A 25,469-nucleotide genomic window follows, 5' to 3' on the forward strand; every position below is an offset into this window, starting at 1 on the left:
CTCATAACCTATATGAAAAAAATAGCTTTTAACATTTGTAACTTTTCCTTCTCAAGTGTATATTGATCCTTTCTCTAAAAGGAAATTCCTTGTTCAGCTTGTTCCTGGGAAATCAGATTCAGATTGTAATTTGTTTCTATTGTGGACTTTAATATAAACGGATTAGGGAATATAACCAAATTCTTTAACTACAGGATTTATCTTTGTCCAGCAAACAATTTTTGCTGCTCATAATAAATGCAAACGCTAAAATGGGACTTTTTAAAACTAACCGCTATGTACTAGTTGTATAACAATAAAGGCCTTACATACTGATATGCTAAATTGATTGATGCTTTTCCACATATTGTTACAACAACATCTGGCGCTGATATATTCACTTCCTCTCTGTGAATGATCAGTATTTTCAGCTTAAGAACGCAGTCAAATCAGAAATATCTTTGTTAGTTCAAACTTTTACTGCATTCAAGGAGTGCTTGTTTGATAAAGCAAGAATTTATGTCTCCCTAGACTGCTGACACATATCACATTGCTGCAGTGATGTCAAAAGGTTATCTAACAAAAACAGAACAACAGCAATATTTCATACAAAAAGCAGAGGCATGTTTAAAACGTATGTGCATTTTAAACATAAATGACACCCTAGAGTTATTACTCCTGTTTTAGTATGAACTCAAAAATATTAACACACAGGGTTCTTTTAGCAATGGCATAGAAAATTCCCCAGAAAATCAGATTTGAAAAAGAATAGTGTAAAGAATGTTTGTATCATATAACAGTTCTACTTTTTTTTTACTACTAAGTTGGTTAAACTAAAAATGATTCTGTGAAGAACCTAGAACCATCCATTGAAGGGGTGTGTAAGAATCTTTATATTATATGCAGGTTCTTTGATCTTTAAAAAAATGTTCCTCACACCCACACATCTGAAGAATCATCCACTGAAAGGTCTTTTGCAAAACCAAAAGTGGTTCTTCTAGGGCACTGCGCAAAGAACCCTTCCTAGACTCTTTTATTTTATGTGGAGGTTCTTCAACTTTGAAAAATAGTTTGAAATCTTTGAAGACCCATCGTTTTTAGGGGACCAAAAGTTCTTCTAGGGCAATGTGTAAAGAACCCTTACTTCGGGGTTTTTTCAAACTTTAAAATGGTTCACACTCACATTTCTCATTTACGGAAATGATTCTCTGTAGAACCAGCCATTGAAAGTGTCTTAGGAAACCCAAAATGGTTATTCTATGGGGCTGCGCAAATAACCCTTCCTAGAATCTTGGTCATCAACCCTCTAGTGGTCACCAACCCTCCTCCTCCTGAACATTTCACCACCAACCCAAATCTAAAACATATTCTTTAGCTAATTAATGACATCTGAAACCAATAATTAGATGATTCAGGTTGGGCTGATTAGGGTTGGAGCCGAAGTCTGCAGGAAAATACACCTCCAGCAGTAGAGATGGTGACCACCGTTCTAGGACACTTCAAAAAGAACTTTAGAATTCTAGAATCTGTGGAGGTTCTTTAAGCAGGTTTACTTCTTTTTCTTTTAGCACAGTTTACTAGGGATGCAGCGGAATGAGAGAATTATTGCTCCAACAAAGGCAGCCGGCTTATTTATTATTTTTCTTTGGCTGATCTGCATTTCAGATTTATGATTTGAGTCAGAAAAGTGCATTCATGCTGTATTTGAGTGATGCTGCTACTCCTATACCAAAATGTCACAGCGTAATTAGGCATGACTCACTGTCTTCAATAGGCAGTTGCCCCTTACTTTCCGTTTAATGTTTAATTGTTTAGGTTATTTGAATAAGCAATTTTTTTTCCCCTCTATCCAAGCTTAAATATGGAAGATTTTAGAGCATAACTGTTGAATATATTGGGAGGGAAAAAAAAAAAAAACTCTTAAAGGTATCATAACTTTTGCACATACTAAATTTAGTTTCTTGGTTTTTTTTATTTTTTATTCCTTAATATGTTAAATTAAGCAAATAAACATCAAGAAAATATGTTCATTTATTTTCTCTTCAATAAAACATATCATTTGACCATGGGCACCCAAACTTTTGCACTTCTGACTTTTCTGTTTGTTTCCATTTGAGCAAATTTAAACAAAAAAGGATCTTTCCATTTCTGTAAAACAAGACTGGGCCCACAAAAATAACCCATCAAATTGATATGATAACAAAATATCTCTTCATCCGCTCCCAATAATACAAATGTGGTTTTGACGGAAAATTTGGCATCCACAAAATTCCCCTACAAAATCTAAGACAATTTTAGGCCTTTAAGCCACAGTGGATGAAGGAAGGTCAATCACTGAGGTTTAAAAACAGCTGGCACTTCACATGGAGAGTTTAAAGCGTGCGTTTGTTGTTAATGAATCAGTAATGAGCTGGTCTTGACTGGCTGGAACAGCTTTAGAGCTGTAGTATCAGATGATATAGCAGTAGCCCCGAGCCCACAGCAAACAAGCTCAAATTGAGCGTCCTGAACGCCAGCCGCTGGCCTGCTGAAGCGGAACGCCTCGGCACCTTCCCACAATTCCCCCCCTGTTTACAGTACACAAGCAATCTCTTTATCGGCCGGAGTCCCTCTCCCTCGTCTGTTGCCACGGACAGAGGGGTCACGACTCAGGAAGCTCCAACAATGCTGTTTTGAGAGTGATACGGTCAGCGCTATGCCAGACAGCTAGCATCAGGAGCGTGTGGAGAGCGTCTGAGCGGACAGACAGTGAATGGATGAGGGAGACCAGTCGAGAGAGAGAAAGGAACGCCAGAAGCAAGAATGTAGGTCACCATAACCACATTAGACACCGATTTAACTTGGAGTCTGGGAGAGGCAGCTTGGCGCTAGGCTAAAATGCTCTCAGGAGAGGCCTGGTGCTAGGCTAACCCTGCTGTGTGAATTAGAGCTAGTGCAGTGTGGACATTTCAACCAAACAAAACAACGGAAAGAATGCTAGGTCAACCTGTGGTAAGGTGATGCCATGCTGTTTACGCTAGCTCTGCTGTGTGAGTTAGCACTATTGTGGTACACTTGCAGGTAAGGAAATTTAAACCCTGTAGATTAGATCTACACTAAAATAACTGTGAAAAACATGCTAAAAGAGCACTGGTGGTAGGCTAATGTGGGGAGAGGTTATGCTAGACTTATGCTTAAAAATACAAACAGGAGAGGAAGCCATGAAAAGGACGCCAAACACTGCTAAAAGCTGGTCTAGTCCTGGTCTGGTGCTGGTTTAGCTTGCAAAACACAACATATGCTGGTTTTGCCGGTGACCAGACATGATAGTCCATGCTAGCTTTTCCAGTAGGGACGATAGAGTGGTGCTAGGTTAACATAAGTTAACATGTGGGGAGGTCAGGCTAGGCCATTTAAAATACAAGCAGGGAGGGCAGGGCACTAAACTAACTTTGCCATGTTAGTTAGCATTGGTGTACTTTGCTTGCATGCAGGGTAATTTTAACCCTCTAGACCAAGCATGTCAAACTGGGGACCTTCCAGGCCAAAGTGCTGCAGAGATTAGCATTCATCCTCATTTAATGCTGAATTCAGTTCATAAAGGACTTGCTAATTGGCTGATAAGCTGAAGCAGTCTTTTGAACCATGAGGCCTGGAGGTTGACACATACTGTAGACTCTAGACTAACAAAGCCTTGAAACGGAAGCTGTAAGCAATGGTGCCAGGCTGACATGGGGAGGTGATGCTAGGCTGCTAAAATATACATGGAGGAGGGGGCTGGCGCTAGCCTACCTCTGCCGTGAGTTAAAGAAATGGCACTAATGAAGTAACGCTGTACATTTTACCTCTAGATCGTAACGCCATAGCAAAAAAAGTTAAAAAGGGAGTGGCGCTAGTCTAACATATGTGGAGAGGTAACGCCAGGCTGTTTAAAATATGCATGCAGGGTTATGTGCTAGGCTAGAATGCAAACTGAAGCCAGATCTCCTCCATCTTTCAGCTCTCTGGCATCAAATAACGCTGCACTGTGGCAGAGTATGCATATGTAATATCTATCGCCGAAGAAGAGATGTAATTCTATAGTCTCGCTGGAGCCACACAGAACAAAACATTACAAAAGGCACATTTTTCATGGCGAGAGAAACTATTATAAAATCAGGTCAGATGAATGTCAACATACTTATGTTATTTGAGGCTGAAAAAAATTGAGATGTGATGTCGGTGGAAGATTAAAAAGCCTTTCCCTCTCAAATTCCTTGACTTTTACTCCACAAATATATTCTGAAACAATTTGGAGCTCTCAAACTCAGTATAAATGGCACTTGGCCATTGATTTAACAGTTTTAATTCAATTTAGCTTAAGTATGTCATTATATGTATAAAGTAATTTCGCACAGTCCACAGAAAAATTCAGTAGTTCATTCACTGGGGGTAGAACTTAGCACAATTTATGCATCGCTGTTATTGGAAGAAAACTTTATATCTCCAAAATGAAACTTTACAGGAAAAGGAAATAAAAAACACTTTGCTTTTAATGTAAGTCAATAGAACAAGACATTTTTCCCAGTCATTCTGGGTCAGTTCTTTCAGTCCATTCATTATGAAATGAATTCAGTGTTAAGGGTAACCGGCATTTTCAAATTAAAAATAAAAAAAAAAAACTGAAAAAAGTCAAAAATGGAGATACAAGGTTTTCTTCCAACAACAGCAATATGTTGGTGTACAACAGTTTTATGCAATTGCTTTAAAAAATGTTACTTTCATTGTAATGTTGAATCTTTTCCAATGGTCTATTCATCATGAGATGTTCAATCAATGTATAGGACAACTGTTGTGCTCTGGTGAGGTTGTTCAAGCTTGCATATAACTGCATATTCCATATTTCACAGCTATGTCACAAAATATCTCTCCAGTCATGCAAATTTCTTCATTATTTGATATATATTGCTTGTTGCTGTCATAACAAAACCTTGTACCTTCACATTCACCATTTTTTTCCTAGAATTTTTTTTTCCCTAGATATTGTTAACATTTCATGACCGACATTTAAATGCAGAGATTTAAAGTACATTAAACTTCCTTCTCCTGTCAATATATAAGACTTTATAATGACACCAACAATATATTTCCTAAAGGTATTTTTACACAAATCTTACCATCGTCAGCATCGCTGGCCGCCACCACAAGCACAGAAGATCCTGGGGTCAGGTTCTCTAAGATGGACGTGCTGTAAACAGTGGCGTTAAACACCGGTCGATTATCGTTAACGTCCAGAACGTTGAAGTAGACCCGGACAGAGCTGGCCTGGCCTCCGCCATCCACCGCCCGCACGGTCAGGATGTAGTACTGTTGCGTCTCATAGTCCAACGAGCGCGTTACGTTAAATACACCCGTCACTGGGTTCAGGAGGAAGGTGGAGTCATCATCATCTTCCTCTAGAGAGTAGGTGATCTCCCCGTTCACGCCAGAGTCTGAGTCACTGGCCAAAATGGCCGCCACAATGGAGCCTGGGAGGCGGACAGAAGAAATTAAGACAGAATTGAAAAAGGGGAGACGGGCGAACACAGCAAGGATCAAAGCGAAGGCAAACCACACTTTACAAAAACACAGAAAGACACTGGCTTGTACTTTCACATACTCCCAATGGAGTTTATTATTGTTGTGCTGAGAGCAGCAGTTTGATCTTTGTGGTTTCGGGAAAAAGCTGAAGTGTTGTTTGTAACATTTAAAACCCTACCAGAGGCTACGACACTGACCAGACAGTTATGGTTTGATTTTCTGCAGCGATGAACGCCGTAAGTCACCCGTGTATTATATTTAGTCTGGCAGGGTTCCTCCTAGATGGTTTAGAGGCTTGATCCTGTTTTACTCGATGAAGCAGCAGATTGGGTTACCCTAATCCACCACGGTCTAATCCACTCCACTCTGACCCTATGTGCATTATGACTGTTTACCTCACCCATATCCCTATTGGGCTCAATGAGGTCATGTTCTACCACTGACCAAGCTGCTTGAAATTTGCGAAGACACAAAAGAAAGTGAATTCTTCTTGAACCTAATGATCCTTCCAACAGAGCTTAGACTGGTCTATCACCAGTCGCCAGTGGTGGACAGTAACTAAGTAAATGTAATTGGTTACAGTACTTAAGTAGTTTTTTTGTGGATCTGTACTTTACTGAAGTTTTTCCATTTTGGGCGACTTTTTACTTTCACTCCACTACATTTCAAAGTCAAATATCTTACGTTTCACTACATTATAAGAAATTTGTCGTTCCTTTTGTCTTATGTGTGCATAAAAATATAACATGTCAAAACAAGCACAAAACACAAAGCAAGAACACCTATCAGGGCACAGCAGTCAATTTGTTTTGAGCTTGTTTTGTCCTGTTGGTCATACCGGCCCAGTGGAAGCATACGATTCAACATCAGTGCAGCAGTGCAAACTTTTTGGAGTGTCTATTCAACATAAATGATAGAACTAACCTAACTTTGTGTAAATAGACCACAATATACAAATATGTACATATATGCAGATGTGACTGACGTGTCTTATACAAATATTATTTCATTTGTTTTTGCTAGTTTATGTTTATGAACAGAGACCTACAGATGCAATGTAGTAAAGGAAAACTCATTTGTGAACCTGTGTTTAAAGTTTTTTTTTTTAAATGTAACTACGTTGGAAATAAATCTTAAACTGAAACTTTGCTTGTTTGCAAAAAGTTATTTTAGAGCCACTCGGTTCTACGTACTGGAAACTGCCTTCAGTGCTTTGTGTTTATGATCATTTGAATAGACATCAGTGTCACTAATTAATGACATTCGATTAAAAGACTGAAGTATCAAGAGTGACACGTATTTTTACCTAAAATGTTAATGAAGCAAGAGTCTTGATATAAAAATGATAATAGGACATTCGAGTCATAATTAATCTCTTAGTATTTTTACTTTTGATACTTAAGTACATTTGAGGGTAAGTACTTTTGTACTTTTACTCAAGTGGAGGTCTAAAGGGAGGAGCTTCCACTTTTATTGGAGTAATATTTTACTTTGGATATGTCCACTTCAACTCAAGTACATGATTCGTGTGCTTCGTCCACCACTGCCAGTCGCACCAAATGACCTAACGTCATGATGTATATCATTGGTTTTAAGCTATACAAGCTAACAAGCTGGAATAACTGTCTTAATAGAATAGCTGTTACTAGCTAATTTAGTCAGTTAGCAGTAGTTGTGTAATTGTTGGCTACTAGCTTCCACTTACCAAGCTAGTTATACTAGCATGTTTGGTCAAGCTTGTCCTTTAAAGATAATAAGGAAAAAAAAAGATTGTTTTAAAAACAGAAAGATTATGTACCTGGCGCCATGTCTTCAGGGATATCGAAGGAATAGACAGAGCGAGAGAACTTCGGTGTGTGATCATTTACGTCGCTAACAGTGATGTTGACCCGCATGTCAGAGGACTGCTGCCCATCGTCCGCACGCACAAGGAGAGAGTACTTTGACCGGCGCTCTCTATCCAATCGCTTTGTGGCGATGAGATCACCTGACTCAGGGTCAATACGAAAGCTGTCGTCCGCTCCACTGATGATGGTGTACGTGACCAGAGCATTTGGACCCTACAGCAAAAAAGAACAGAGAGTTTGTTTGAGGCAGAAGAACGTTTGGCAAAGAAATGGACACAATTTTACTCCTCATGTATATGTGAAGGTGCCTCCTTAGTTTTGCACTTAAAATATGTGGCTAATGTCTTTGGCGATCAAGTACACTTGGGGAAAGGGAAAAATTGTGGAAATTCGATTGGATTTTTTGCCAAACTCTTCCTTTAAACCTAGAACCCAGTAGACAAACCTAGACCTAGTTGAATCAGAGAAGTCACAGTAGAGGAAAAAAAGGAATTGTCTATCTAATTGAATTCAGTCTATCAGATTGAGCATTTTAGAGCTAAACTGCTTCTCAATTCTTCAGCTGAGAGACACGGATTTTATCCAAGGAATTGGACATATTGGACAAACCATGATGGCCTAGTTTGACATCATGGATCATTTCCTTCCTTCATCAGTAGAAAAAATGGATCATCTGGTTCAATGACTAATGTGTATATAGATCAATTTTCAATTTGCCACATCTTTAGAGTCTTTGGCTTTGGTCAGTTGGGTGTATCCTAGTCATTTCTATTAGAAGAGTGTTTACTTAGTATCATATCTCATTGGCTGAAGTTGTACACAATCTAAGAATGCAGTTACAGGCCAAAACCTAAGGTTATTGCCATAAATGACAGTATAAACAAAAATACAAAAAAATGGAAAAGTGGAACAGGTTCAAGTTATAAACAGTCCTCCAAGATTTGAGGTCAGATAGAGAATCATTATGCCATCCACTCCTGCTAACTAAAAAAGGTCCCATTTCATCTGTGTCCACTAAGACCAGTTTGTTTTAACAGGTGCATGCTGAGCTATCCAAATTGTTCTGCTTTGTGTGCTTGCAAACACAGGGCTAGCTATAAACACCTAAAAACATATACAAAACCTGTGTTGCAAAAATGCAACAAGGAGGGAGTACGTGTAGAATGTGTTGATACATTTCTCAGTTCACTCCCCAACAGCCATAAACGCTGCCAGACTCCCAGCATCAGAATTTATTAATACCAATTAGGGAGAGTGCTAAGTATTTCTTTCCCTTCAGGCTGGTGTTGGGTTTCAGACAACCGGGTCAATGCTATGGTGTTGAGTGGACGTCCGACACCAGGGCAGACATACCACTCTCCCCCAGACGCTGAATACATTAGCGCAGGTACACAAGAGTTCAGATGCTAATCTACCCTTCTGCAGACCACATTACACCACCAAGAGAACAAGAGAGAAGGGTAAAGCAGAGTGGAGTGAGAGAGAGACAGATGGACAAAGAGAGAGAGAGATGAGAGAGAGAGAGAGAGAGAGAGAGAGAGAGAGAGAGAGAGAGAGACAGTAAGAAATAACAGTTCCTAACAGTGACTGAACAAATTTCATATTTGAGTATCTGTAAGAGTTAATGGACTGCCCTTAAGAAAAACATAGCAAATGGATAAGAAGTGGGCTTACTTTTTTAAGAGGTAGCACTGGTGTTACCAAAAAATTCAGAAGGATAAAATACAGATACACTTGAAAACATACTTTATTATTCAAAAATATTTAAAAGAAAAGCAGGTTTTGGGGTTTGATGAGTAACAGAAGCTGCCTCTTCAGATTACTTAGTGAGCTAACACTGAAGATAACAGGCGCAATGTTGTATGTTGATTAGGATTTGTCTCCTAGCCACAGGGTCATTTATCCTCAGTGGATGGCAGCTCAACAGGTTAGTTTGCCAGACTCTTTTTTTTGTGTTTATGGATATAGTTAACATAAGCTAGGTAAGTTAGCCTGGTTAGCATAAAGATGCAGTAGACACACTGTATCTGCCTTCTCAGTCCGTCCTTGGTGATGTGCTCATATTAAGGCACTAGTTTCATTGTAGCTAAGTACAAATGTTATTTACATTAACTTACAAATTCAAATAAAAATAAATCATTTTCAGTAACTATTAATCAGCAAATCACTAATTCACTCAATTGTGGCCTGTTGCTTGTTTTCTCCATCTTCTTGTGATAGAACATAACAGATACCTGGGCAATAATTTCAGTATTCGAATACTGGTACCTCCAGTGGTTAACCGAGTACTCAAGTACTCATGCATGGTTTGCAAAACAAATTTTTCGATCCCTTTCCATCCCCATGTATCTAAGTTGCTATTAGTTTTTATGTTCTTGAAACGATGTTGATCATTTCAAACAAAATCTTTTTGTCATATTATGTTCATTCCCATAGTTTCAGTGATGCTTTGTAAATAAATATTATGCTAATAAAACTTACTGAACTGAACTGAATTGAGAGAGAGAGAACGAAAGAAAGAGAGAGAGACAGACAGACAGACAGACAGAAAGAGAGACAGCAGTAGCTGAATGGAGAACAGTCCCGGCGGACCTGCCCCTGCTCTTTGAACTGTGAGGGGTATTGCATTCCTCTATAAATTCAGCAAATAGATCCCCCGATACCTGCACTAAGCACAACTGCTAAACATCTGATACTACAGCAAGTCGGAGGAGAAACCACAACACGGCGGATGAATAATTGTGCTGATGGAGTGTGATGGGCCCATTTAAGCTGAAAACAATGGAGGCCCAGACGACTGGCTCCATACAGGACAGATGCTCCACGACTTCAAAGGATGCTAGTCAACACGCTGTCAAATATATTTTCATTCACGATAAACAAGTGACACTGAGATTCACTCTTTACAACCCAAGAGGCGCTTCTGAAGCTTTGTTTTAATCTCTTATATCTGCAAGCTCTGTTGCAGGACATCTCTCTACAGTGTCCCCCTGAAATCTCTGGATGAAAAGATTAGGATAGATTAGGATAGGTATTGTCTCTCTTAATTGTCTCAAATGGAGAGAGAGAGAGAGAGAGAGAGAGAGAGAAAGAAAGAAAGAAAGAAAGAAAGAAAGAAAGACAGAAAGAAAGAAAGAAAGAAAGGAATACGTAAAGACAGACAAGGAGGAAAAAAGGTTATTCCTAGGCCCTGCTGTCATCGATCAGAGCTCACAATCTGGATTTCCCATCAACCACCTGGGCTCCCCCATCACTATTCCCTTTGCTAGCCAATTAAAGTTGTGTTAGGTCTGTGAATTGCAGGGTGGGGAGGCAAAGAGGGGGCCTCTGTATTTGACACTGACTGCTTGTCCAACTCCCACTAAAGAGTTTATGAGTTTTATAGTCCTGCATGGGGGGGTTACTGCAATTAAAACACAACAGGATGCTGAGGGCATAAGGAAATTCGGTTAACTCAAGAGATGGAGAGTTGGAGGTATAGAGGGAAAAGAAAGAAAAGGAGAAAGAGAACGGAGAAGAAAGAGAGGGAGAAGTATTCAGGCTCTCGCAGGAAATCCCAGTTTCCTGAAACAGGATCGAACCCAGTGCACTCACAAGGTGACAAGCTGTCAGCCAAATTACAACGCAGCAGCCTAATTAACGTCACTTTAAACTGACACTGGCACACACATAAAAGCACGTCTGCAGTGTATCTGTATGGACTTCCCTGAAGGCCCTTGACTAAGAGCAGGTGGGCCACTGCAGGCATGGAGGGCTCTTTAGCTACTAAAAACAACGTGTTTTAACACTTGTTAAAATCTATTTTGGCAAAACAAAATCAAACTATTACATTCATCCCCTTACCTCAAATATACTCAAAGCTTGCACCTCTGTTTTCGCACTGGAGCTACAACACATGGACAAAAGTATTGGGACACACCTCCTAATCATTGATTTCAGGTGTTTCATTCAGTCCCACTGACACAGGTGTATAAAATCAAGCACCCAGCTGTGGAGTCTGCCTTTACAAACATTTGTGAAAGAATGGGTCATTCTAAAGAGCTCACTGAATCTGAGCATGGTACTCAATAGGATAGGATGCCACCAAGAGATCAGCTCGCTAAATTTATTCCCTCCTAGATATTCTGCTGTTCAACTGGAAGCATTTAGGAGCCACAACAAATTGAAGCTGTTATAGCTGCAAAGGGTGGGGGGGGGTGGGGCAACTCCACAATAATAAGTATGGATTTAGAATAAGATGTCATAAAAGCTCCTGTAGGTGTCCCGATACTTTTGTCCACATGGTTTATGAGGCTAATGTTGCTAACAAGATATGGCAGTAATGAAGGCTTAGCATTGTGACAACCGAATGCCTAATGCTGTGTTTACATCCTGGCTGTAGATGAATGATGGCAACCTGGATATTTAATTGTTTGTAATAGAGTAGCAGAAAATTCTGCAAAGGCCAGTGATCCATCAAGTTCAATTTTCCCAAGATTTATCATCAACCGTAGCAGCAGAATAAACCAGATGCAAAATTATTTGGGAAAGCAGGCCTTGAATGATCGTAGCTGAAGATGAAGTGTACCAATTCTTACATATACACTCCCAAACTTCAATAAAACATATTGGTATAAATATTACAGTGTGTTTAAAACACTTTTACAATAACTTAGTGGCGAACGCCATCGTACTGCACATGAGCAGAAACACCAGTAATGTCACCATGGCAACATGTACACAGCTTCAAACTATCATGAGCTGTGTAACAATTTTGCTGAGTCACAGAATGAAAGTTTTTCCCTGCCAACATGTGAATTCAGCTTAAATCATTATATACTTCAAACTACATTCAAACTACAAGCTGCACCTAGTTAACAAGTAATGGAAGCCAGTTAGCATCCTACAAACTACATGCTATCAACAAACTCAAATCAGCAAATCTCAAACACACTTGTAGTTTTGGACTCTATGTTACATATTGTTAAAAAAGTATGCTTCACTATAGCTGTTAGTGCAGTTTAGATATATAAGGTACTTTTGTCCATTTTTATAGGCAAGAGTGTGTCATTCAGAGTCAGAAACCACATAAGAAAGTCTGCTCTGGCAAAAGTTCATTATTTTGATATTAAAATGTGACTGTTAGAAGATGCTGTGCTGAAAAAAGAGAGCGAACTATTGACTGTATCTTGACAATTTTGCATTCTGGCAAAGTTTGCTTGCTTCCTTTCCTTCTCTCTCTGAAAAGTTGAATTGGTCAGGAAGAAGAAGAAGAAGATAGATGGAGGAAACAGTGTTTCCATCTGTATCACACGGTTTGCACATGTTCGGCAGTTAAATGGCGGAGATTGTTAGGATGTCTAAATCTTGGCCTTCTGGTCAACTGTCTTAAAGCTTGGCTTCTTCTATCTTTGTCACACATGTGGCTTTAGTGGATGAAGCTCTAGATCGTTCTGATTGTGTCTTTGCTAGCCAAGTCTACTCTTCCCCCACTCTCTGTCTTTCACATGTCTTGTAGGTCCACAGTACAGATGTCCAATTACAGACTGTAGCCTGTTGTCATCTGTTGTCAGCCACAGTTTATCGGTAACCTTCCACAACAGAGGTATTCAGCTTGCTATTGAGCTGTTATCCAGCACAATTTGGTACTTCCACCTACATATATCCACTAACCTAGGGGACTAACAGATAAGTTGAATTAGGGGTGTTTGAGCAGGGAAATCACCAAAATGTGCTAGATGCAGGCCCTCCAGGACCAGAGTTGAATAGCCCTAGGGAAAAGGGGTATCCCTGCCCCAACCCCTTAGCTCATTTGAGACTGCAGAACCAATGTTGACCAGACACTGACATGGTAATGGTATGGTTATGTGTGTGGTGCTGGTATGGTGCATCAGGTACAGCTGTGTTACTAGGGAGTTTCACTTGTCACTGTCACTACTTGGGAAAAGGTTCTGTGGCCATTGAAAAAATGACTGGAGGATGGTTCTCGTTGTTCTAAACTTGGAAACAACAAAGTAGAAATCAAAGCCCTTCAAGATTCAACTGTAGAAATGAAAAAAAAAAAATCGAGATCCACCTGTTGCTAAGACTTACCTGTTCTTGCCTCACATTAAACCCCCACAGACCCATCTGGACAACGCTGTAAATCTGTTTCAACCTGCACAGATTGAACAGGTTCAAGAGCTGCTACTGATACTGTATCAGTGTTTCTCATTTACTGATTCAAAAGAATATTAACTGATAAGAAAACTCAGCTGTACCGTTTTAACATGGACATGCCCAATTGTTTAGGACAAGAGGGAAGGTCCGGTAAGAGAGGGTGTAATGTATTAAAACAGTTGTTTGACTGCCTGCAATTTTACACTGATTTCCTGTGAATGATGGGAAAAAAGGAGAAGTTTTATAGCACTGGCTGAAGTCAGTGATGTAATACAAACTCCAGCAGCCTCACTGGGACTCTCCGCCTGACAGCCCACAATCCATCGTTAGCCGCTTCACTTGGGACAACCCTGAGTTTTTGCCTGCTCCATGTCTCAGGTGACATCATGAAATCAGAGAGAAAGGAACGAGAGAGAAGGGAAAAGGTGGACCAGCCCAAATGCAAACAGTCAGTCCAGCTGTGGACTTCATACTAAGACAGAGAAGGAAAGTGTGGTGAGGTGATCAGAAGTGGAAGGGGATTTCATTATTGAAGATCTTTTTCCTCTTTAAAATCGTTTTCCCTCCCGAACACCTTGCTAGATCATCAGCCGGCTTGCATGGTTTCCTTTCCATCCATTCCTCCCTGCGTGATTTAATCTAGCTTAGCACTGAGACGACACGAGAAGCAGCTTGAGCCCTACAGCCCTGGTGAGAAAGACCCTGCAGCCCATCAGCAGGCTCTGATCTGATTCCAACCGCAAGCTTGCAGACACATGCACAAACACATCCGGGCAACTTCAAGGGTTCTGTTAATGCCATTAACAATATCAGTCAACACTTGCTCATTTGTCATCCACTCAGACCCATCCATTAGTGCACTGCTCATTTGGTTTAGCCTTTATATGACTTATGTTTGACTTACCCCTCACAGCAAAAAACTGTAGCGATAATTTATCAGGCGGAATATCACTTAAATCTCCGGCTGCTGTGCCAGAGTATATATAGCAGGAATATTCTGAGGAGGCAGCTAGTATTCCAGAGTATTCCGCAGGGATTTCCTACCTCGTCAGCGTCAGTAGCTGTTAGCTGCATTATCCTGAAGCCATCACCGACATTCTCCTGCACGGTCACATCAAGGATATCGGTGGGAAAAATTGGAGGGTTGTCATTAATGTCCTGCAGGGTGATCTCCACCTGAGAAAGAGAGGAAGAAAGGGACAGAAAGTTTAATATTTTGACTCTGGAACAAGTTCTAGGATTGGAGACACCAGTCTCACTCATTCACCACTCTTGGCTTTCATGTGTCTCAGTCAGGTTTGAGGCATGAAAGTGGGCATGTTGTTTGCACTACAGTGGTAATTTACAACAGGTAAGTTTGGTGAACAATTTGTATGTATGCTGTATATCTAGGGTAAAACAATGTCAGATTGGTCTACTGTGTTCACATGGAATCAGAAAATGAACTAGATTGGAATTTACGTAACATAAACCTTGGCCTTTACCACTTGTAGTCATGACTTTGTTAGCCAGGCAACCTCTTTGGGGCAGATTCAGAAATTAGCAAGATTATGAGGAAAGCTCACATCCAAACTGAGACCTCATTACAAAATACTTTAAACAGCTCCACATATGTACAGTGCCAAAGAGGTTTGAGTTCATTCCTACCTATGGCTTTTAAGCCCCATAATGAGTCATCATATAGCCAGGGAGATGCTGACGTCCTTCAGACTGAATGGTTCTTAGCTTTATAGTTCTCATGGACACTTTATTGTAGTCTCCAACCTTGCTACTGTTTCTCAGGTTAGATATATTGTTGTTCTGCCCATTATCTCATCTGGAATGATGCATACATGAGTACAATATCTACCTGTACATTTAAAATCTTCAAATTCATGAGATGCTTCTGAGTTCTTTGCTCTATACCTTGGTCTTCACCCAAAGGTAGTGTTGTTACATTGCATTTACATGTTTGTGTTGGAAAAAAAAAGAACAAATCCTTAACATCTCATAGCTGTGCATGACCAACGGCTGCATGAAGTTATCCAAATGTTTGTATGGTGGTAGTGCTACTGGCCAAAATGAATGAGCTTTAGCAGCGTCGATTGTTTATTTAAGGAGGAAAAATTTGATGTTTGGCATCCATCACTCTGGAAAAATCAACATCCGAATAATTTCACCTCTGCAGTTGACGGCAAAACCTAAAACAATTAACTCTGATGGAAAATTATGCGGTCTGCAGAACATTGCCACTGCCGGTAGCAGAATTTTCCCTCAGTGTTCGAATTTTCCCTCACTGTTTAATCGACTCCACTGAAAACAATGGAATATCTGGTTTGCTGTCATCCATCTACCACAAAATGTGAATGCATCATTAGTTTTGTCCAACCAGAATTACCATACTCAGTCCCAGCACTCCCAGGCCAGAGTGAAAAAAGGGCAGTCGCTGAGCTGGAATTGTTAGCTGTTCTGTCTATGTGCTTGGACCCTCCCTAAGCACTTTAAGAAAGAACTGCCAAGCATTACAAATTGACCGAACTCAAACTACACATACTGCATCCATAGTCTAATCATTAAATACACATGCACATGTACACGCACACGAAAAAACTGCTCGCAACTTTAGCTTAATCCTGTAACTATCTCCTTGAATAAATATGCATTCAGTTGCCAATAAACACTGTTCAACTGGAACCAAAACAGGCATTTGCTTTGCATTTGCTGTTTATTGCTTCAATAAATATGTAAAAGCATGTTTAAAAATTCTGCGCATCCTTAGTCTCCATTAATGGTGTTTGTGATTAGCCGTAATTCCACTCGAGACAGAAACAAAGCGAGGGAAAGGAGACGAAAGAGAGCATGACGCATATGTTCCCCTGTCTCTGAATCAATCTAAAACCCTGTGAACCCCCTGAACACTCATCGTCATTAACCACACAATAAACTTTGTCATGGCACAGGACGGTAGCATCAGCAAACTCTCTCACTGGCTGTAAATTCACATCTAAATCATGCCTAAACAGCAATTTGGCCGGTTGTAATTTCTCGCAGGCCTGGCGTTTGATTGAATGGGACAGTCTAATGCAGGATGTTTCATTCCAGGCATTGGCTTCCTTTCCTGCTAATCCCAACACATCTTAACAGAGCATTCTCTGAATGTTAGATAAACTGGGGAAAGCCACAGCCACTACACTTGCATGATTTCACCCAGCTGAAGCTCAAGGAAGCTGCTCCATGTCCAGACAATGCCGTTTAGGGGCAAGGGAAGGACTTGGAGGGGTGCATTTGTGAGTGTGTGAGGGAATCTATTCATCTACTTCATTAACAGGAATAGCAGATCTCACATACACAGCAAATCTCTCAGCCTCTTGGAATTCCAGAACAGTCACTTGCCTCTAAACAAGGAAGTCTATGAAATCATAGATACCCAAGTTCATCCAGAACTCTAGAACTCACATTTTAGAGCCATCTCAATTAGACTACCTAGAATTGTTCGACTGACTTGCTAGAGCACTGGCAACGTCTAGAGTTAATCTACTTGGTAGAACCAGTTCATTCAGAATTCTAGAACTGTGACAACTTCTAGAGCCAACTTATTTGAACTAGAGTCCTGTCATCTGAGTTTCTAGAAAGCCTCTAGAGCATTTTTAACCAGAATTCCAGCTCTGTAGTTTCTACAGCTCTGGCAATTTCTAAAGTCTCTTTTTCCAACATTCTTAAAGTGTGACAACTTCTAGACGTAGTTAAGTGACTTTGACAGCTTCTAGAGCCAATTTGTCAGGAGTTCTACAATTCGAACAACTTTTAGGCCTAGTTTGTTTGTAGTCCCAAGTCATTCTATATCATTGAGATGTTCTAAGTATTGAGACCGGATACTCTGAACTTTGTCATCTTCTGGAATTGTTTCCTCCGGAGTTCATTAACGCTGACAATTTAACAGCACGTAGTGTCTCTCCAACTTGATTGGACAATTTCTAAGGCCAGCTCCTCTGGACCTCTGTAGGTCTGACAACTTCTAGATTCCTCAGAGGCTTTTCAACTGTCACTGTTCCTTTAGCCAGTTCTAGACATCTAGGACTCAAATTCTAGGTTCAAACCAGTTCTTCTGAACTTCGACATCAAGAATCTGTTCATTCAGAGTTCATAACCTCTGATAATATCTCAAACCAAGCTAAATGAGTTTGAAGAATTTCAATTTATATTTCTGATAGAAGTCAGAGTCTATCATCCAAATATCCTTCAAATCATAATCACGCTGGTCCTCAGAAGCAAACAGGCTACAAAAATTCAAGTGCTGAATGTTCCATTCTCAGGCTGGCAAGTTGTGTTAGGTTACCACAAGGCTTGAAGGGACAGACAGAACAATCACACATGTTTGAACATCAAAGCAGAGAGTGGGTCATGTGCCATGAGCTTCTCTCTTGAGTATACAAGGACTCTCAGCATGAAGGGAAGAAATGCAATTTATTTCTTTATTAAATTCTCATAGGGCAGGCAAATAAAGCAACACCAAGAACATCTACTGCCAGGATAACTGAGTTAGCATACACTGGCACATATTCCTGCAGAAATAAACATTATCCTGCATTCATGTCTCTTTCTCTAGCCATTCATTCCTCCACATGTGGCACTGAGACTTCCAATACAGCCTATCTGCTTTTCATTACGAAAAATCACATGCAGATCTGCATCTTCTGTTGCCCTTTCAGATGGGACCTCTGATCAGATTGGCCAGCTAGTAGACACACACATTTTCTAAGCCGCTTCTCCCTCAGGGTCGCAGGGGGTTGCTGGAGCCTGTCCCCGCTGTCATTGGGCAGAAGGCCAGTCCATTGCAGGCCAGACAGACATACACAATCACACCTAGGGGCAATTCAGCATGTCCAATTGGCCTGACTGCATGTCTTTGGACTGTGGGAGGAAAGCCACGCAGACACGGGGAGAACATGCAAACACCACACAGAAAGGACCCTGGTCGCTGGGGAAATCGAACCCAGGCCCTTCTTGCTGTGAGGCAACAGCGCTACCTATCGCGCCACCATGCCGCTAGTAGACATAGTTTGTAATAATTTATTCTAAGTATTAAGCAGGTTTGTTTGGAGGAAAATAATATTGCATTTACTTACTGTATGCGTGTACCAATATTTATGGAAGTACTGCCTTGAGAAAAATACCAAAATCCCACAACGTCACTTTAATCCTACTTGTGATGTCATTACTCAAATTATAAGGTATTTTTGCCAAAATAGTTTCAATATTTGCTATTAACAGTAGTGTGGAAAAGACCATTCTCAAATAATTATAGAGGGAAAACATTCTTAATGAGATGTGGGTAGATACCAACATCTAATATGTTTTGATGCTAATGCATAAACATCTATATCTTTCTCGATTAGCTTTAAGCGGAAATATTACATATATTTCCATAGATGCACAAATGCAATAAAACAAATAAAATGTCAGTATTTTAGCACAGTAGCCCAGTGTCCTCTAACCATTCTGCCACTTCTTTTTGTAGTGCAATAAATATGTCATCAAATATTGATTTGAAATGACCTAAACAGCTGACCAGTGCTCATGAAAAGTAACACAGATCAATCTCTGAAAAGAGGCTAAACTGCCCCTAAATGTTTGACAGGCAGTGTATCATCTGTCAGAATCTGCTTGGCTTCTAGATCCTTCATATGATCAATGTACAAATTATAGAAACAGCTTTTAGATGCAGTAGTTGTGTGTTTAGATGCATATTCCTTATCAATTATTCATCTACTCTGCTTTTCACATATGCACTTCATTTAAATTCCAAATCCAAACCTCAACAGCTCTATACTGTCTAAAGCACTATGAGCGGTTAAATTGACTTTCTTTTTAAGAGACCAACTACAAAAAAACAGCGCTGGCTTTGTGTTTAAACGTATTTATAGAAAAACAAAATAAACAAACAATAAACAACAACTAGGGAACAAAGGGGCAAAGGAAATGGGATACAGTCCCAACTCCAAGTCTCAAATGACATGTAGAATATTAACAAGGAGAAAAAAAAAAGATCTTCACCCTTCTCAGCCAATCCAAGAGGCTGGGATCTGACACAGTCAACAAACACAGAGTATTCCTGATTCTCTAATGTCCCCTTGATGTGTAAATAACACGGGCGCTCTTCTTCTCTAATTAGGAGAGCGACGCAGTTACAAAAAATAATTACACTCAATAATTTCACTTTTCAAAACCCACAATCCCCTGGGAGACAGTAATCAAAGAGGATGGTGAGACAAATTCAGGACAGGGAGAGAAAGGGAGAGAGGTGATGTCTGTGTGTGCGCTGACTTAGACTGATATAGGTTGTGTTGATTTAAATGCTTTGTCAAAAAAGGCCCAGTGTGTTAAGAGCGTGTTATATAATGATGTATGTATTACAAATATACATAGACCAGCCACTTTATTAAGTACACCTTTGTTAAGTACACCTTGCCCATTGTATCATCTCCACTTACCGTATAGGTGCACTTTGTAGTTCTACAATTACAGACTGTAGTTCATCTGTTTCTCTGCATACTTTGTTAGCCCCCTTTCACCCTGTTCTTCAGGGGTTAGGATCCCCACCGGCGTACCAGTGTAACACACACTAAAACATCAGAGTCACTGCAGTGCTGAGAATAATCCACTGCCAAAAAAACCTGCTCTGTTGTGGTCCTGACCACTGATAAACAAGGTGAAAGCGGGGTAGTCACAGAAGTATAAAGTGCACCTATATGGAGTAAGTAAAGCTGATACAAAGGGGTCAACTTAATGAAGGTCCACTGTAACAAAGTGTCCACTGCTCAAATGACAGGTATTGTTGATTTGCTTAATGAAAATAAATGAACAGCTATTTTATTGAGATGGGTTTGCTGTATAAACTGTATATATGTATAAAAAAAACCTAAATGATATAGGTTCTGTGGGCTAGTCCTGCTTTTCTCAGCTTTTCATGTAAAGTTAGGACCTCGTCACAGTCGAAAACACTCTCTAAAATAAAAAAATAGTATGAAAACAAAACCACACACACACACACACACACACACACACACACACACACACACACACACACACAGGCACTATTTACAGTAGCAGCGCGTGTAAGGGCAAAGTGTGCGGCTATGGCCAGGTGAAACACATCACTTTTCACTCAGGGCAGATAGAGTTTCACCACTGCCTGCACCTCTACCACACTAATAGCCTGTGGGTGTGTATTATTCAACACAACTATCAATGATTCACTCCAGGGCTGCACACACACAACCTTTTTATACGTAGTAAAGCGACTTTGTGCATAGCAAAAGTGTTGCAGCACTGTGCAAAAGTCAGTCAATTCCCTTTCAGTTTCCAGCCAAAACAGACAAGCACAATTAATAAATATATAAAATAAACAAATAAATAAATAAATAGATTGCTGCTGTCGGAACAAAACCTCATATCTGTAAATGATCATTTTACAGGATAAAGAAAAAAACACACTTTATTTTGAATGTAAATCAATGGAACCAGACATTTTTCCAAGTCATTTTGGGCCATTTCTTTTGCTCCATTCATCATGAAATTAACACACAATGTAAAAGATAACAGGCACTTTCAAAGTATGTCAAAAACTCAGAAAAACAACAAAAGTGGAGATACAAGGTTTTGATAAACCAGCAGTAAGATACAGTATTTACTGAAGCCTCAACAACTAAATGTCAGCTTGCCTTTATAACAGCATTCATTCTTTTCAGGAGACTTGCTTTCAGTTTTTCAAACAAATCTGCAGGGATATTTGTCCACACCACCAAAGTTCAGTCTTAGAAGTTGGTTGCATTTCTCAAGCAATTGTATTCAAGTAATTGTGGCCAGTTCATTCTTCTGAGAACAACAGCACCTTCTTTGGTTGATTTGCTTCATACGTCTTCTTCCTTTGACTTTCCCTATTTTGGTGCAAGCGGACTGATTAATCTTAGGTCTGACTTCCACGACAATATCTCCCAAAACAGGAATGCTTTGTATCCAATGGCTGTTTTGAATGTAAACTTAAGTAAATGAAAGTCGGTGCTGCAGATGAAATAAAATAAACAAACAAACAAGCAAAGAAAAACCACATGGACATGCACGCCCAACATACTCACATATACATATGTACACACTCAGCACAGACACACAAGTTTCGCTAACCACAAAAAACCATGCACAGACACACACACACACACACACCACACACACACACACACACACACACAAGCACACACATTTTATCACTTAGTGAGTCAGTGGATTTCACTTCCAAACAGCTTTAACTATCTTCTCTGCACTGGTCTCGTTTAAATATGACTAATATCTGACCCCATCTGCCTCCTGTAGCTTCACGACACACTTCCTAACAGCACTAAGGCACAGTAGATTATTTTCATATGTGTCTCGCCTGATTGGACTTACTGGAACACAAGATAACTCCGTAAGTGCTGTGAATAGAACTGAATGGACTTATCTGTGCTGTCCACAAACATGTTCCTTCATAGCTACTTATTTCTTTCTTTACTTATTTAGCTCATGTTGGTAGAACTGTTTGTTTCCAGAAACTCTAATTACTATTCTGCTGGGTGAGTGTGGAACCCAGCGGATTGATTAAGCCTCAAACAAGAGATCCAACCTCAGCATGAAACGTAACCATCCCGTTCCACCTTAAATTCAGAAAGAATTAAGTGATACTTTTTTAAGCCCACAAACGGGGAAATTCCACCTCTGCATTTAGCCCATCTGTGAAGTGAAACACCACATACACACTTGTGAATACACACACACTAGGGGGCAGTGAGCACACTTGCCCGGAGCAGTGGGCAGCCCTATCCACGGCACCCAGGGAGCAATTGGGGGTTAGGTGTCTTGCTCAAGGACACCTCAGTCATGGACTGTCAGCACTGGGGATTGAACGGGCAACCTTCCGGTCACAGGGCCAGTTCCCTAACCTCCAGCCCACAATTGCCCAGAAATTATGCACTAGTTACAACATGGCGGCTGATGTTTCTCATTCGAATTTTGTCGTTCCACCTTAAATGGTGCAGCAGTTACATTCTGGCACCTGAAGCTTCTCATTCTGATTTTCCCGTTCCACCTTAAATGGTGCAGCAGTTACATTCTGGCACCTGAAGCTTCTAATTCTAATTTGGTGCAGCGGTTACATTCTGGCACTTGAGGCTTCTCAGTTGAATTTTCACATTGCAGGGCCAGAACGTGACTGCTGCACCATTTAAGGTGGAATGGGAAAATTCAAACAACAAGCTGGTGAATACGAAGCTTCAAGTTGCTAACTGCAAATTTATCATTTATAGAATGTAGAGAGTGACCATCCTCCAATCTGCAGACTACAACCAGCACAGACTCGGCCAGACTGAGAATCAGGGCTAAAACTGGGGTAAAGTCACTTAGGAGAACCCTGGCTTAACATAAACTGGCTTACAACTGATACGTTTATGGTAAAACACAAGCCACCCAGAAATCAAAACATTATTAAAATCCCAGCACAGTTAATTCTAATGCTCATTCTTCAGTAAACACATGAAAATCAATGCAAACTAGCTGAGTTATTACTAAGGTATAAAGGTTTTGCTCATTAAAGGTTCTCTGGCTGTTAAAGGGGATAAGCTGACTTAACGATGTTACAGCAAGCTGAGAGAGCCCACTGATGTCTTTAATATCATGGCAGATAATCAAGACTAGTATGAGGTGCGTAAGAACTTCAAGCTGGACGAAGAAACACAGAGTAATCTGGCAGAAAATAAATAAATAACACAACATCACACCTCATCAGACGCCGGGGCCAACTCCTGCAAACAGCTATAGCACGTTACTCACTCTACAGCTCCGGATGCAGGAATGAGGAATTTTTGCCATGCCAGACGATTTACTTGACACTAAAATCTCTGAAACATGTTGCAAGGCTATTAAGAATATTACAGATGGAAAAAAATGCATAGCTTGGCCAACTGGTTAAAATACAAACAGTTGATTGTAATGAAATGGGTAGAGTCTTGGCTTTAGGTGTGTGTGTGTGTGTAAGCGGAGAGAACTGGCAGCAGAGCTGACATTATCAGCTAAATAAGAAACACTGAGTTCAATTCATGGCCAACTCCTTTTTTGCAGCTAATTTATCTGGTAAAATGAAATGAAGTGCAGCTGGAAGCACCAAGTGTCCCTACTAATGGATGGATGGACAGAAAGATGTACTGCGTGGATGGACAGGAACAGCACTACAAGACTGATTACGTTGCCACTGCCCACTGTCCTGCTTTATCATGACTAGTGTTTGAGACTAATTTATGTGCATATAAAGTGAAATTAGCCATTTTTCAAGGTTCATATGTAGTAGTTTGTAACCTTAGTTGTTAATGTTGTCCTGTTTGGATGGTAGCTTTGCATTTTTTTTTACTTTAAGGCTGATTGCTGGGCCTGCTGTGCTGCTAGCTAGCTAGCAACAGTTGTGTGGCTACCTAGCTAGCAGCCGTTTGGTGTTTGCAACATAATATTACCGGTGCACATTTTGCCAGTGTTGTAATCTGACAAAATCTGATGATGTCATTAAAGTCTGCTGTTCACTTCTTGTTCACCCAGTTTCCTCCAAAATTTAGCCATTGCCACCTCCAACTGCTAGCTAGGTCTCCTCTATCAAATGATGCTACCAAACTGGGAGGGTAAAGGCAAACCTTATATGAGTACACATGAAATAGAATCTTTTCAAGATGCTGCTAACATAACATCATTGGACAGCCCAACTTGCTTGGAAGAGGAAGCTAACTGAAAATTCTGTTATGTCAGTTAGCATCAGTTCTGTAGCGTGTGCTGAGATAGCGAGGCCTATCATTCTCTCTTCTACTCCCGGCCTTCGACAGCTGTGGCATCGCTGAGGACTGGACTCATGGTTGCTCCATTTAGGAGCGCAGTCCTTTATTGTTTTAATATCAGATAGACAGTATATGACGTGGAAATACTGTAAAAATTTGGTTTCTCTTAGAAGTTCATGTTTATTGCTCTCTCTCTCTCTCTCTCTCTCTCTGTCCTACCATACGTCTTTCTCTCTAAGTGGAGCTACGTCTCTTCTCCCAGCAGTGCTGTGTGTGATGTGTAAAGCGTATGGCCGGGTCAGTACGGGTCGGACTGTGTCTGGCTCTGGCTGCAAAATGAATGGAGCCGCACATGATGATGATTTAGTGCTGCACTCACTGTAACTCATTTCCTTGCTCTCCCCTCCATACTCACATAAAGACCATCCTTATTTCACTGTATCTCTCTCTCTCTATCTATTTCTCTCTCTCTCACTCTCTTTACTACCTACCTTTGTCTTTAACTCTTTCTTTCTCTCTCTCTCTCTCTCTCTCTCTCTCTCTCTCTCTGAAACACTGTTTCTTATTACTACCTCTTACTACATGCTTTACCTGTGTAACTCTCTCTCTTTACTATGTTTCACTTTAACTCTGTTTCTCTCTCTCTCTCTCTCTCTCTCTCTCTCTCTCTGCCTCTGTCTCACTCTTTATGACCTGTCTCTCTTTTACTCTCCCTGTTTATCCCTGTCTCAACACCTTTAACTAATATTTCTCTCTTTCTTCTCTCTGTTATACTACACTTTTACTCTGTAATGCCTTCATGCACCCCCCCCACGCACACACACACACACACACACACACACACACACACACACACACACTGGCCTTTACTGCTTGCAGTAGATTTAGGAGGCCGCTGCTGTAGGAGTCTGTGTGAGTGAAAAAGAGATTCCCCTAAAAAAAAATAAATAAAGAAAGAAAAAACTCCTCATGGTGGAAACGAGCACCACAGGGGGGACTGGACAGCTTCCAGAAAGCAACACACCACAAACTCTTACCCTGAGGAGTCCTTATGGAGACAGAGAGACAGACAAGAGAGAGCGAGGGAGGTTCGGCTAGAGAGACGGGCTTAAAAAGTCTGTCTGTCAAATTAAGGAAGAGGTGA

The 25,469-nt window shown here is 40.4% G+C and overlaps 1 protein-coding gene across 2 annotated transcripts in view; it reads right to left on the bottom strand.

Annotated features, from left to right (window-relative positions):
• The window catches only part of LOC108434526 (protocadherin Fat 4), a 150,975-nt gene that overhangs the window by 56,928 nt on the left and 68,578 nt on the right, over window positions 1-25,469 (bottom strand). For both annotated transcript variants that reach the window (XM_037544670.1, XM_017709724.2), the window contains exons 2-4: window positions 14,547-14,678; window positions 7,316-7,577; window positions 5,115-5,465 (exon numbers count right to left, since the gene is read on the bottom strand). In XM_037544670.1, the coding sequence (XP_037400567.1) occupies window positions 5,115-5,465; window positions 7,316-7,577; window positions 14,547-14,678 (745 nt within the window). The remainder of the gene's footprint in view (window positions 1-5,114; window positions 5,466-7,315; window positions 7,578-14,546; window positions 14,679-25,469) is intronic.

The sequence above is a fragment of the Pygocentrus nattereri genome, chromosome 14 (assembly GCF_015220715.1).
Source record: "Pygocentrus nattereri isolate fPygNat1 chromosome 14, fPygNat1.pri, whole genome shotgun sequence".
Lineage (NCBI taxonomy): Eukaryota > Metazoa > Chordata > Actinopteri > Characiformes > Serrasalmidae > Pygocentrus > Pygocentrus nattereri.